Source organism: Canis aureus, chromosome 32 (genome assembly GCF_053574225.1).
Source record: "Canis aureus isolate CA01 chromosome 32, VMU_Caureus_v.1.0, whole genome shotgun sequence".
Classification (NCBI taxonomy): domain Eukaryota; kingdom Metazoa; phylum Chordata; class Mammalia; order Carnivora; family Canidae; genus Canis; species Canis aureus.
Window position 1 is genome coordinate 15,914,447 of NC_135642.1, and position 15,747 is coordinate 15,930,193.

Sequence of the window (15,747 nt, forward strand, 5' to 3'; positions counted from 1 at the left end):
TTGTAGCATAATCTTCATCTTTCTCTCACATCATGCACCCACAAATTTTCTGATCTTGATGGCAAGAATTATATCCTTTGAGGTTGTCAGTTGTATCAATGTTAGAGATTAAGAAAGTCTCTGCAGTCCATTATTATTATTATATGTCATTCAATACATCTTTTAAATTCCCTAATAATGTTCTAAAAATAAAGCAGCACAAGCTATAAATATCTTAAAAAGAAACGTGTGTGGAGGGGTGGCTGAATGGTATATTGCAAAGAACATATAATGTAGGTATTAATACTTTAACTGGGTTACTGAAATACTAATATATTTTCAGTTTTATTACATTTCATAGGCTTGGTTTACTAGGTAAAAAGTGTATTATTAAAGATTTAAACATGAGCTGAATTTGGTAACATGTTTTATATTTATAAAATGTAGAAATGTAGAGATTTTCTTAAAATTTGATTTATAGGTATTATTTCATCAAACATGTTCCACCGCTGACAGAAGAACAACTAAATAGGAAACCTGCTCTTCCATTAAAAACAAGAAGCACACCAGAATTCTCCCTAGTTTTAGACCTGGTAAGTATATTATGTGTACAGGTAGAGAAAATAGTTAAATTTCTTTTTTAAAACACTAGCCCAAAATGCCTAAAAGGATAAAAGTGAATGTGAATAGTCTTTACACATTTACTAAACATATCTTAGATGTTCTGAAATGTTTTTATTGGAAGCATAGTCTAATGCCAAGATCCTCAGTTTGGTTGGTATCAGGTACTCTTTTGAAAATAAATTAGGTCATCATTGTTGTATTTAAATTAGCTCTTTTCCCCATATTTCTGAAACCCTTGTGACTTTAAAAAAAAAAATTCCTAATAAATTTCCTGATATGTTCTATTTCATTTCATTCTTAGATTTCACCTTTTTAGAGAGGGGGAGGGCAGTCAAGGTTATGTGTCCCCTGAAGGACCAAATATCATCTGGGTCCCAATGAATTAACTTTATATAAGATTATAATCCTTTTCCTATTTTTATTTTTGTATAGTATCTAATACTAATAACTTACTAATAGACTCCCAAAAATATGATCTCTTAATGCTAATAAAACCTTTAAAGTGCTCTCAGTATGTTAAAAAATATATGTTTTAGGGTACCAGAAGAGTTTTGAGAACTGAACACCTACCTAGCACATAATATTTGAAAGCATTTTATTATTTAGCCTTTGTTACTGGTATTCTATAATTGGAAATGTGCTTTATTTCTCCTAAAATTTTTTTCTTGAGGAAAAGCTTATTTTAAATCTTAACTAGCATGTATAGTTCTTTTGGAGAGTTCAGCACTTTTAGCCTTTGACTAGCCAAAGAGATGTAAGAGAAATCAACAGAGTTCCTAAGTATTAGGTATTGATTAGAGAGAATAAGTAGAGAAAAATTTTGAAACTGATTATGAGTAATCTAGGTTTTTTTTTTTTTTTTTTTAGTAATTTAGATTTGATGTGCAAGTTAGTGGAGAAACTGGAAAGAGATTTTGCTAGATTTTTGTGTTAGGAGTTAATGTGGTCATGATAGCAGGCTTGACCACGTAATTTTTAATTCAATGTGAAGGTAAATAGAAAAGGAAAGCTAAGATTTGGGTGAGCATAAATGAGTAATTTTATAGAAGTAAATGAAGAATGATCAAAATTTAGATAGTCTGTTGATGAAGAAGTAGTAGAATTAGTTGTGTTTCAGTTGAAGGAAAGAGACTACCTTTTTTTAAGATGCTAAGACAATACCTTGAAATGTGTAGACTGATATGCTATTAAAAGAAAATGAGGCATATCTAGAGTATTTTTTGCTCTTTGCCTCCCCAGAGTTAACTTTAGGTTAAAAGAAACACTCCAGCTAATAAGATGTGGAATCACAAGGTATGAACATTTGTGTTTCATTTTAATTCATTTTAAATGCATTGAAAAATTTTGGGGGTAGTCATTAGCTTTTTTAAAAAGCGTTTGTCACTTAACACAAATAGAACTGTTTTTAATCATTTATTTAAGAAATATATTTACACATATCTTAGATTGAGTGATCCTCACCTTTTTATCCTTTTAATGAGAAAACAGGGTTTGATAATCAAAAATGACAAGTCTTCATTGACTGCTAATTTATTAGCTAAATAATATTTATGTCTGAAACACATTCCACAGATACTAAGGCATTCATTTTATAAAATAAAAATCTTTGTTAAAGGTTAAAGGATAAGGAGCTATGTGGATAGAATATATGTATTTTTAAAAATAATTAGATTCTAAACTTCCATTTGCTAATTCTTAAAAGGAGTGTATATCTATTTCACTTAACAGAAAGTTGGCAACTGCAGAACTCAGAACACTGGTTCTCAAACTTGAGCTTGCATTGGAATCACCTAAAAGGCTTATTCAAATATGGATTGCTGAACTCCTCTCTTACTCATCGTCTTCTGAGTTTTTGAATTACCACAAGTGGAGCTGGAGAATTTGCGATTCTAACTAGCTAGAACTTTGTATTTCTAACTAGTTATTTATCTGCATTTCTAACCCAGGTGATGCTGATACTACTTGCTGGTCCAGGGGACCATACCTGAGAACCAGTGGCTTTGAAAGTTCTATCCCAGATTGCTATGCCACACACAGGAATGTATGATAAATATAAAATTCCACATATGAATGAGTGCTTCTATAAATGTTTTTGGTGGTCATGGGTACATAAAATTATCATATGAAATTTCTTTTAACATTTTGGTTCATTCAGTATGTGCTTTTTATTTTAAGGATGAAACACTAGTACACTGTAGTCTAAATGAGCTAGAAGATGCAGCACTTACTTTTCCAGTCCTTTTCCAAGATGTCATTTATCAGGTAATTAAAAAAATTTTTAACTTGACTTTTGGCCTGTTAGATAATGTTCTGAACCAAGAAATCTTTCATAATTTTGTGTGTGTAAAGTTTAATGTGTTTTTTCCTAATTGATTTCATCAATATATCAATGATTTATTAACACAAAGTAGCATCATGCAAAATAATTACATAAAACATTAATGTTCCCAAAAATGTCAAGTTTTTTAACCCAGTGATCTCTGCTAGTTTCATAATCTGTTTGCCAGCAGGTGGAGGCAGGAGCACTGACATCATAGATCCCCAAGAAGAACTTGCCAGGTTAACACCTGGTGTTTTGTTTTTTTGTGGGTTTTTTTTTTTTCTCCCAAAATCCAATTAGTATAAAGAAAACTCATTCCTTGTTGGTCATTTTTATATCCTTTTGTAGTAATATGGTCTGTAGATGGCAGTTTATGCATCTACTTTATATGAATCATAGAATTCCAGGATACTCTTCCAGTTACTGCTTTAAAAATCTGGGTAAAAGCATTTCTCCCTCATCTGTGTTGATGGACAGGTAACCATGCGAAATGCAAATATCATTTACATTTCACTGTGAATATTTGTGTTGGCTGTAGTTTTTCTTCACATCTGATATTTTCCTGTCATAAAATTTGAATTAATTAATTCATATGAATACGCTTTGAAAATTGCAAAGTGCCTTTCTGTGATGGTGGTTGTTACTTAATCAGCTTTACCTTCATACATACCAGTTGCTGAAGGATTGAGAAAGGGTCAAAAAGTTTGTTCTTTGTCAAGAGGAAGCAAACCTAAGGATTAAATAAAGCCACAGAACAATTACTTTGTGAATGGTGAACAGGTGTTCATGGTTGTTTGTGCGCTTAATAGGCAGTTAGAATGTGGGTATAGTTTTCTTGGCACATGATAGTTACTATCTTTTCAGAATCATAAAATTTCAGAGTTAAATAGAAGTTTGTGGTTCAGGATCTGCTTTACCTACTTTACTTTCTAATGAGTCATAAGAGGATTTACTTTAGCAATTATTGTCAGTTCTGGTTTAACATAGATAGGCATTATAGGCATGCTATTATGTGAGTACTATATTTCATTTCCCTTCTATGAAAGCTGATTTTAGTTCTGGTTTTTGATTAGAGAATGAGCAAAATACACATAAAAATAAAGGATTTTAAGATTTTTACATTTCTTTTTTAACTGGATATTATTTGATTTAAGGTAATCATTTTTTCTTAAGAAGACATTTTTTGCCAAATAGGTTGTTCTTATTTAGTTCACATCAAGGACAGGAGTCTTGTGGCAAATATAAATAATATAGCAATGTCTTAGTTCTCTTTAGCTTGATAACCTTGTTTTTTGTTGAAAAATTGCATTCAGGCTTTGAATTTGGAAAGGAAAGTTGTTATTTGAAAAATACTAAATTATTTTTGGATGACTTCTTAAGTTTTCAGATTTGAAATTTATTTCTTGGAAATAGTTTTGGTTTGTTTATGTCATTTTTGATAGTGAAATAAGAAACTTGGAAAGTAGAGGAGTTTGATTGTTCCCTTTCGTGAGCATTTCTTTTTATTGTGACCATAAAATTGAATTTTTTTCTTACTGCTTCCACCATTTCTGCCTTAATTCTCTTCTTTTTTTTTAATAAAGTTCTTATTATTTTTATGTGGATCTGGATAGTTGTCTTATTTTGAATAAAAGTCTTCTGGCGGTGCATACGACTAATACTTTTAAAAACCATATATGTGCTGCGTCTACTTCTGTGGAATTCAAAGAACTCTTTTTCTTATATATTCTGAGTTATATTTTCTGAAACTAAAAAATAAATGATCTAGCCTAAATTAGGAGCAGTGTGAGCAGGAAGTTTGAATCTTATAAGTTAAGAGATGATTGCATTTTAATATTGCGATTTATTAGTTTACTACATCATGTACAGAGTTTAGTCTCCCTTCAGTAAATTTTTGAGGATGTCCATAGTTAATATTGGGTATATTCCCTTGGATTTCTGGTTTTGGCATATCCGTTCTGTCTGCTTTTTAAAAAATAACTTTGAAGAAATCTTGGGTTAGGGATCCCCTAGTTTTCAGACCAGCAAGCTCCCTTTAAACAGGGAATGATGTCTTTTAAACTTTCAGTGGTGTTGTCTCCATCTACTGGCAAAGAAGAAATATACACAAGGGTCTGAGATGATCTAAGAGATTTTGGAGAAACCACATTATTAGGTAAGATGTAACTTACATATTTAACCACTGCAATATAATGTGGCCCACTTAAAGGTAGAAACCTGTAAAATACTGTATATACTCTTAAAAAATAATTTATTTAGGTAAAATAAACCATTTTTAAGTGAACAGTTCCATAGCACTTATCTATATACTCTTGAATATGTCAGTTGCATAGCATTTATGTATATGCTCTTAAAAATAAACTGATAATGTTAAAGTAGGATCAAATTCTTCATCTGAATCAAAACCAAATAAAGTGTCCTCTTGGGACTTATTTTACTTTTGGTTTCTTTTTGTGGTAACTTTGTTATGGTTGAACTATATCTAATTTTAATTCTACTTGTTATTTTTCTTTCTTTCAAAACAATTTAAAGTGTAAATTGTTTTACATATGTTTCAGAAATTCTCTATATCAGGGGTTGGCAAACTTTTTCCTGAAAAGGGCCAGTTTTTAGTATTTTAGGTTCTGCAGTCTATGTTCCCAATACTTTTTCTGACATTGTAGCGTGAAAGTAGTCATAGACAATATGTACATAATCAAATAAGCATGGCTGTGTCCCAGTAAAACTTTACGTACAAAACTACGTGACGGTTTATATTTGGCCCATAAGCCATAGTTTGCTGACCCTTGGTCTAATAGTTGTGAGAGTATATACAGTAAATTTACATATTCAAATTCTAAGTGGAAGTAAGTAATCAAATATTCATCAAAATTCTTATTAATATATAGAGAAATTTAAAACTAGATCCACTATAATCTGATTGTGGGCTTTCTTAGTTATTTTAGATGAAAGTTGAAGGGAAATTTAAGGGGACCACTACTCATATTTAAAGATTGCCTGACTTCATGGTATATACTCTCCTTTTGATTGATAAGTAGGACTCAGCTTACTTAATGCAGGTCTCAGAATTATTGAGCAGGTCAATTATTCAAGCCTCAATTTAGTACATTGAGTGTATTTGAATTCCATTTCTCTGGGGGATAAAAAATCCTAAAAGATCCAACTCAAATTAAAATTTGATAAATGTTACTACTGACACATATGGATAGATTGTAGTTTGTGAAGATGGAGAGAAAAAGTCATTCAAAAGAACTGAGTTTTTAAAGTGAGGGTGTGGGACTCACAAAGGCAAAAGTATATGGATTTTTGTTTGAATGGGTCTTTTTTTTTCCCTTTAAATTGGTTGTTTTTCCATAAATTATTTTACAGCTAGTTATTGGGAAAACATATTTATTCATAGAATGGTGCAAATGCATTTGATATCTGGAAAAACAAGTGCATGATCAGTACCAATGCACATACTTAATCTTTATATTTAGCTTATTTGACACATTGTCAGGAAATCCATCTCGTGGTGTTACTCAGTTAAGAGGTCTCCACTGTATTTAGTTTCTGTTCCTGCAGATCCACCAATTCAAGACTCTAGGTCATCTCACTCCCTCTTCCATCCAGAAGATGACTTCTATCCACAAGCAGGACTGAATCAAAAGACAGATTTTTCACTTAGCTCTTGAGCTGAACCACCTCCTCAATGACCTTCCTCTATCTCCATCAAGAACTGGAGCTCAGTTTTTTGAAGATGTAATAGAGCTACTCAGCCCAAACGTGGCTAATTGAAGACAAAAAGAAGATGCCTCATATGTTTCACCACAGTGCAGCCAAACGTAACTGTGCTGTCCAACTCCTCATTCTGTAAAGTATGACAGGGGCATCTGATTTTTGACTCTGTTCACCAATAAGACTTTAGCCAGTCAGTGGCTTTCTGAAGATCAGTAAAATCATCAAACTTTGGGTCAGCTGTCCAGAAATCAGATTGTGGTAAGCACTCAAGGAGAGATAGGATCTTTAGGGAGCTACTTGCTAAAGGATGCTTTGTTTTATTAGTAGAGGTTGCTTTTATGGGGAAAATTGGGGGGAGAGGTGGGTGGGAAACCCCATGTTTAGCAAAGCTCCACCTCTTTCCCCATTACTATAGTTTGTTTGTTTTCTGGGAACCTTACAGCCTAGGATAATTTTCACAAGCATCTCAGATATTTTGTACTATAGAACAAGAGGCATAGAGGGTCAGTAGTTTCTTTCTCCTCTCTAGTCTTTCTTGGAAAAGTGAGGATTATTTTTGCTTCATGAAGAAAAAAGCAATCATGTAATTGAAGAGTTTTATAATAAATATCTAAGTTTCTCTTCTTTCAGTCTCTGACTTAGATACTAACCAAGAGGCATTTTGTTTTGACCTTCATAAAGCATAATTTTTGTTGTATAAAAGTATAAAGTAATGTGTATAATTGTGCCTTAAATAAAACATTTGGAGTCATGGACACTTAGTATTTGATGATTAATATTTTAGCTGGTAGGGAACAATATTTTGATAATTGTAGGTTAATATAAAAGTAATTTTAAAGGAACTTTCCTAGCCTTATTAGTAAGTTTAGTTAGACATTGATACTAATTTTTTCATTGTAATTATTCATTATTCTTAAGATTAAAAAAAGAGCTGAAACCTATAGTTACCTACTTCTCAAAGGTGATAAAATGTATTTCATGAGGAATTCTTTGTATTTTTTGTAAATGGATCTTAAAATTAGAGGCAGTTCATTTTTTAAATGCATGGAAAATTCTTGTTCAGCTAAAAATGTTCTGCAAATTTAGGAGAGGTGACAGATGATTACTAAGCATATTAAATTGTTTAGTCAGTTTAGAATTTTTTAAAGCAGCTTATTTTTGTTTTACTAAAGTGACTTTTTTTGCTTTTAAAATTACTGAATTTTAAAAAAATAAAATGGCTGAATTTTATTTAAATATATTTTATGTATACACACAAATACATATGCACATATTAAAATTATATATATATAAACCATATATATATAATGGCCAATTTTTACTTGAAAATTATGCTTCATTGCCAACTTATCTATATGAATACCATAAGCTTCACTTTATCCCATGTAGACTCTAAAGGAAAATTCCTTTCAAATTTATTTCTATTTAGTTTAATGCTTTGCAGAATCTTTTAGTTTGGTGATTTTTGGTTTTACTTTTTTTTTTTTCTTTTGATATTTTAGTATTTACCTACTCATTTCCAGATTGATCTGCCTACAAATACTATCCCCAGCAGCCATCTACTTCTTGTTAGAACTGTGTTAAAGCAAAAGATGACTATAATGTCAGCCAGTGGGTTATGAAGTTGAGGTCCGCAGGTCCTACCTGAGCATCTCTCTTTCTCTGAAGAGGATTTAGGTTCTATCTCTGTGCTCTAGTATTGATGCTAAGAAAATGATAACTAAGTTAAATAGTTAAGCTATCAACTGATGCAATTCATGATTTAAAAGTATAGACTGCAGCTATACAGTTTTCTCTTTGAGTTGAGGTAGCCAGTTCTGCCCCATAGAATCGTACTCATTCCAACTATTCTCCTTATGACTAATTACTTGTAAATAATAAGGTGGATGGTAATAATAGGTGTTGACAATCTCAGTGAGGTGGGCACTATTCTAGATGCTTTATATATATTAACTTATTTAATCCTCACAACAACCCCATGAGGTAGGTACTATTATTTTACTCATTTTATAAATGAGGAGACTGAGGTGTACAGAAGGGTTAACAAATTGGCAGTCACTTGTACACCTATGGTATCTACTAATGGTAAGATTTTTCAATTATTTGTAGCATCTCATTCTTCGCATTCCCCAGTTTTGTTGTTTTTTTCTACTGCTTTAAAGTCTTACTGCTAATTCAGTAAATGGCATTTACCAGTCATCATCTTATTTAAAGATGCCATATTCTTTAAGTAGGGAAGTCCCATTGAATTGACTTTTTTTTTTTTTTTTAAACCCATATCAATCAGTATGGGGCACCTGGCTGGCTCAGTTGGTGGAGCATGCCACTCTTGATCTTGGGGTCATGAGTTTGAGTCCCATGTTTGGCCTAGAGATTTTTTTTTTTTAATTAAAAATTAAAACCTTAAAAAAATTTTAAAAACCTTTATCAATATAGCAATAAATTCAAAGGTTATAATAGAAAAACTATTAAAAGATATTTCTTTTTGAATATGTTAAGGTTATATTATCTGTGCTTAAAACCATTTAGAAATGTTTTTCCTTAGGGGTACCTTAGGTGGCTTAGTGGATTAAGCATCTGGTTAGGTGTCTGACTCTTGGTTTTGGCTCAGGTCATGATCCCAGGGTCGTGGGATCAAGTCTGATGTCAAACTCCACACTCAGCAGAGTCAGCTTGAGATTTTCTCTCTCTCCCTCCCTCTCTCTCTCTCTCTCTCTCTCTCTCTCTCTCTCCACCTCTCTCCACCCCCTGCCCTTCCCCGCCCTTGCACTCTCACTCTCTCAAATAAAATAAATAGGGATCCCTGGGTGGCACAGTGGTTCGGCGCCTGCCTTTGGCCCAGGGCGCAATCCTGGAGACCCGGGATTGAATCCCACATCGGGCTTCCGGTGCATGGAGCCTGCTTCTCCCTCTGCCTATGTCTCTGCCTCTCTCTCTCTCTCTGTGACTATCATAAAATTTAAAAAATAATAATAATAAAATAAAATAAATAATATCTTTTTTAAGACATTTTTCCTTAAAAGATTTACATGTAATAAATTTTTTTTTCTTACTTCCCCACAAAGTAATGCTGCTTTGGGTGTTTTCTTCTTCCTTTTCTCCCCATCTTCCTCCTCTTCTTCTGTTTTTTCTTTTTTGTGGTCATGCTGTTAAAGTTATCTGTGAAATTAGATAAGATTTGGTAAACTATGGCAGCACCCGTGGCCCAGGGGTTTAGCGCCGCCTGCAGCCCAGAGCATGATCCTGGGGTCCTAGGATCGAGTCCCACGTCAGGCTCCCTGCATGGAGCCTGCTTCTCCCTCTGCCTGTGTCTCTGCCTCTCTCTCTCTCTCTCTCTGCATCCCTATGAATAAATAAATAAAATCTTTAAAAAAAAGATTTGGTAAACTAATAGAAATTATTCAGTTTATATAGCTTGACATTACATACTTAGTCATGAATTTAGACAGACTATCACAAAATATTTATAATCAGTTTTTAACTAGCTTTTTATTTGGTGACTTTACTTCTTTAAATCTAGTTTTGTTAACCATTTATGGCCTGGTTGGACTATGTGTATACACCAGTTATAGGATGTCCTTATTGTCTTAATAGCAAAGAAAGTACATGCTATCAGGTATTGTTCATATGAAGGAATGTTGATGTACTGTTAATGTAATGTTTTCCATTATATATATATATTCATTATATTTCTATATAAAATTTAAATTTTAGTAAAATCAGTTCACAAGATTAGTTCCATTATCACGATTTTGCAGGTATTCTTCTAGTAGGTTTTGTTTTTAAAAGTTTTGTATTTTTAACATATTCATAAATCCCTATCTTTGGGGATGCCTGGGTGGCTCAGCGGTTGAGCGTCTGCCTTCGGTTCAGGGCGTGATCCCGAGTGCTGGGATCAAGTCCCACATCGCGCTCCCTGCACGGAGCCTGCTTCTCCCTCCGCCTATGTCTCTGCCTCTCTCTCTCTCTCTCTCTCTCTCTCTCTTTCATGAGTAAATAAATAAAATCTTTTTTAAAAATCCCTATCTTTTGGTAGTAGTCCTTTTTAAGACATATCTTTGGGTATGGTATATTTATATAATTGTTTCTTTATAGCATTCTGCATTACTTTTAAACTTTTGGCTTTTTTCAGAATGTGTATTGTTTAGTGGTAGAAGATTAAAACTTTGTAAAGAGTTGTTAGGAGAAGGATGGTTAGTGAAATAAGTAGAGAAAGAATGTGGAAAATAGGAAATAGGCAGCCCAGGACAGGAATCTTTGTGATGAGAAAGTTAGAAGATAAATGTAGTTAAGAGCATCTGTGGAATAGATTTGGAAGCATTTGGGAATGGCATGCCTCTGTGCATTTGTACATTTCTGTATTTCTTTGACCTCACACAATAAGTGATTGTCGTCTCTTTGTATTATATATATCTTACTTACAATTTTCTGTTTCCTACTAGGTAGTACTTAGTGTTTGACTTTTATATATTTCTGCTTTAATATATCCATCCAAATGATTTAGACCCTCCTGGCCTTGTGTCTCTTAATTTTTCTTTCTGAGATTTTGCCTTTGCAGCACATAGCAGAACTTCTACCCTTGCCCGTTGTTACCTTGTACCTTTCTATATTTTTTTTTCACTAACAACTTTAGTTTCTGTGTATATATTTTAATCCTGTTCAAATGCTGAATCTGTTTTGAGGCTAGAACTTTTATAGCTAACAATTATTCTGTTTTTATGGTAAGGAAACAGTCTAGCAATATACTCCCCCATCTTCACTGCCACCTTTCATCCCCTGTAAACAAGTACATTTTGAAAGTAATGTCAAATTTTAAGATGTATTTTTATATTAAGAATAGTCAAAGTAGTAGAATGTATAGTGAAGTTATACTTTTGACTTAATTTGGAAGTCATGTATAAGAGGTTGGAAATGTCATCTTTGTATAGTGTTCCACTTGCTATGCTTGGATAATACTGTTTATGTAGAAGTATTTCTCTAAAATGGAAGTATAGGGATCCCTGGGTGGCGCAGCGGTTTAGCGCCTGCCTTTGGCCCAGGGTGCGTTCCTGGAGACCCGGGATCGAATCCCACGTTGGGCTCCCGGTGCATGGAGCCTGCTTCTCCCTCTTCCTGTGTCTCTGCCTCTCTCTCTCTGTGACTATCATAAATAAATAAAAAAATTAAAAATAAATAAATAAATAAAATGGAAGTATGTTAGGGTTCAGAGGAAACAAATCCCAATTAGAGACCTTACTTAGCCTAATTATAATATGGAACAAGTGATAACAGAGATATTGAGAACAAATGAAATAATTTACACAAACACAAAAATAAAGTATTTTGGTTATTAAATGCATGTAAATGATAAACTTTCTTAGGAACAAACAAAAGGCTCTGATGGTTCATAGTTTATCATCCTTGAGATGAGGTCATTGGAAAAAAGTGTTGACTAAATTGATGGGTGTGTTGTTTTTTTTTTTAATCATCACCAATCTATTTTTGAAAAGACCCGTAGTTAATAAAAAATGTTAATAAAAAATGTTATTTCCGGGCAGTCCCAGTGGCGCAGTGGTTTAGCACCGCCTGCAGCCCAGGGCGTGATCCTGGAGACCCTGGATCGAGTCCCATGTCAGGCTCTCTGCATGGAGCCTGCTTCTCCCTCTGCCTGTGTCTCTGCTACTCTCTCTCTCTCTCTCTTTGCATCTCTATGAATAAATAAATAAAATCTTTAAAACAAAAATCTGTGTTACTTGAGGTGGCCACAAGGATGGATGAAAAATGTTAAAATTAATTAGAAGAGCAGCTATAGTTAAATTTCTTGTGCCTCATCCTAAATGATAGTGATTGAATACCAAGGATTTGGTAATTTTTATTTGCTCTAGAGGTAGGAACATATGGCATTAGTTTGTTTTTGATTAGTCAGGATTAAAATAAAGTGCCTAATAGGATTAAAAACAAGTATATTTTATCATTTTAGCCTAGAGGTAGGGGTAGAATTGATATTATTAACCTATTACAATTGTTCAAAATTTGTCTTCTACAAGTGGTTAGTATTTAAGGAAACAAGTGGTTAGTGTTTAAGGAAACTCAGTAATTGACCTTGTATAGTCACACTGGCTTGCCTCTCTCTGGTCTATACTGCTTAACTTTGGATAGTTCTATTTGATTTACTCAACTGTGTTGTTTTTTTTTTTAATCAAGTATTTGCTGTATATTTGGCATTTTCTTATGCCTGAGGACTTTGGAAACTAAAGATTGGTAGTACATGGTTGCTACTTCCTAGAATCCTTTGCATGATTTCCCTATTTTTCCCTAAAACATTCCCAGAGCAAGATTTTTATCATGAGGGCATTTTTGTGTGGATGTATGTTGATGACAGCCTGGCTGACTCAACAGTTGAGCATCTGCCTTTGGCTCAGGGCATGATCTGCAGTCCCAGGATCGAGTCCCTCATTGGGCTCCCTACAGGGAGCCTGCTTCTCCCTCTGCCTCTGTCTCTGCCTCTCTCTGTGTTTCTCATGAATAAATAAATAAAATATTTTTTAAAAATTTTTTTCATGAAGTGTAGGTTTTGAATTTGTCGTCACTAGTGGGTTTTTTTTTTTTTTTTAATCTGAATCCAGTGAATGTGGCACATAGGTCTTCTGTAAATATTTGTTGTTCATGGTGTTTGAAGTTAATCATCACTTTTGAGTGTAAAGTATAAATTTTTCTTTTTTTTTTTTAATTTTGTCATAAAAAGAATAGTATTTAAAATCTTTTATAGGGCAGCCCTGGTGGCGCAGCGGTTTGGCGCCGCCTGCAGCCTTGGGTGTGATCCTGGAGACTCGGGATCGAGTCCCATATCAGGCTCCCTGCATGGAGCCTGCTTCTCCCTCTCCCTGTGTCTCTGCCTCTCTCTCTCTCTGTGTCTATGAATAAATAAATAAAATCTTTTAAAAAATAAAATAAAAAAATAAAAATTAAATCTTTTATAAATCTGTTTTAACTGTTGCTTGTGGCTTATAATTCTGTGCTTTTTGAATTCTGGAGTGTATTATAAGAACTACATTAAATATAGGCAAAAAGAACACAGAAATAAGAAAATAATATTTATAAGGCAGTTCTTTGGGTATTGTAGTTTTTTCTGATGTTGCCAGTAGGTTTTGATAACTGGTGTGTTTGACTATTGTATTTTTAATATCAAGTAGACCAGTAGTGCTAATTTAGATGCCACGTCTGAATCAGTAAATGTTGAAGAAGATTGAATTCTGAAAAATTCCAGTTATTTAAACCCACCAATCCAGACATCTCTTTCTTGAACATTATCTTAATAATAGAGATTTAAAATAAAAGTATTCAAAAAAATAAAATAAAATAAAAGTATTCTTAGCAGGTGATTGTTGAGAAGAAATTCTGAGTATTAGAGGAAGGTCATTGAGACAGGTCAGCTAGAGGTGGACACACAGCCTGCCTAATTATTGGATGGATGCTACCTGGCTGGAAGATGGAGCTGATTGGTGGATCAAAATCTCAAAGGGAAACCTTCCATTTTTAGTTGAAATGTTTATTAAAATTATACTGTATGCTGCCATTTAAATATAAAAGTGACATCACCAATGATGATTATTACCCTACCAAAAGATTGTTTTAAGTGATTTTTTGTATATGAAATCTATTTGGTTGAGTGGTACTTAGTGTACTTTTCTATTACTTTAAAATATGAACTTCTTAATTATAATATATCCAAAGTTAGAACACAACATGTCTTATAAATACGTTGTTTCTACTTTATGTGTTTATTTAGTGAAGCCTATCTTTGTTATTTCTTTAGGTTTATGTGAGATTAAGACCATTCTTCAGGGAATTCCTGGAACGAATGTCTCAGATGTATGAGGTAAACATGCTTAAGCTAATTACATAAGTATTTTTATTTTATTCAATATAGTACCCATATTTAGATCATGTATAATGATTACTTCTTTTCCCCTGAATTTGTAGATCATTCTTTTTACTGCTTCTAAGAAGGTGTATGCAGACAAGTTACTGAACATACTAGACCCTAAAAAGCAACTGGTCAGGTAAATTTAATTAAGAAATAGTGGAAATGTCTGTCACACTGATCTATGAAATTACTATGATTCTATTTAATTTTGATGGCCATTTTCAGTTGGCTGCATATATAGAGATTGGTTGTGTTGAATGGTGAAATGAATTTTTTTAAGCCCCCAAACTCTTTAAGAGTTCCTAATGATTTAACTTCAGACAGACGTTCTTTAAAGGATACAAGGATCAAATGTATTTATTCACTCACAATTCTATTTGTATCCTCACTTCTTTTGGGACTTGGGGGAGATTGGGGGTATGTGGAATTTTTCACTGTGTGCATGATATTTTCACTTCCTGTCTCTGAAATAATGCATGTTATGTCACCTTTTTTAATGGCATAGAGAAATAAAGGTTAATTTTAACAGAAAGGATAAATTAAACTCTTTTGCTTTTTTCAAGAGCAAATTTGTCCTCCATGGAAAGAAAACATTACATGAATCTAATTGGAAATTGCAGTTGGTTTAGTCACTCAAGTTATCCTGATCTGGACTCAGTTCCTTGTGTGTGTCCTGAGCCAGCAGATGCAGTGTGTTCCTGGTTAGGTGGGAGTGCCTTGGGTAATTTTAAAACAGTTTGAAAATAAGTTCCATTATTTCTGTCAACTGAAGTGAGATATTAAGACTGCCAGCAGTCTTGCTGCATCCTTTAAGATGCCAGAGTTAATCTTGGATTTTTTTGACCAAGAGCTATAAGAGATGCCAGAAAAGGCTCATAAAAAAAACTTTAATAGCTGGGAATTCATTTTCTTGAATACTTTCTTCCATATTTTTTAGTGGAAAATCCTAGTTTCTACTGTTACAATAGTACCTTTGTTATTGAGTATTTGCAGTTATGCTGAGACTTTTTCTGATGTCTTGCTTAGCAGATTTTCTTTCTTGTAAATAGAACTTTGATTTTTTTTAACCTAAAGGATCAAAATTTGTCCTTGTCACTTTCCATTTTAATCTTCCATATAAATAAGCATCAAACACAAAAATGAAAATGGTATTCTATTCTTGAAAGTATAATACATGCTCATTTTACCTAACTTTAAA

General features: G+C 33.2%; 1 protein-coding gene across 8 annotated transcripts in view; it reads left to right on the plus strand.

Moving 5' to 3' along the window:
- The window catches only part of CTDSPL2 (CTD small phosphatase like 2), an 88,816-nt gene that overhangs the window by 63,448 nt on the left and 9,621 nt on the right, over window positions 1–15,747 (plus strand). For all 8 annotated transcript variants that reach the window (XM_077880917.1, XM_077880911.1, XM_077880912.1 and 5 more), the window contains 4 exons: window positions 461–572; window positions 2,779–2,865; window positions 14,439–14,501; window positions 14,606–14,685. In XM_077880917.1, the coding sequence (XP_077737043.1) occupies window positions 461–572; window positions 2,779–2,865; window positions 14,439–14,501; window positions 14,606–14,685 (342 nt within the window). The remainder of the gene's footprint in view (window positions 1–460; window positions 573–2,778; window positions 2,866–14,438; window positions 14,502–14,605; window positions 14,686–15,747) is intronic.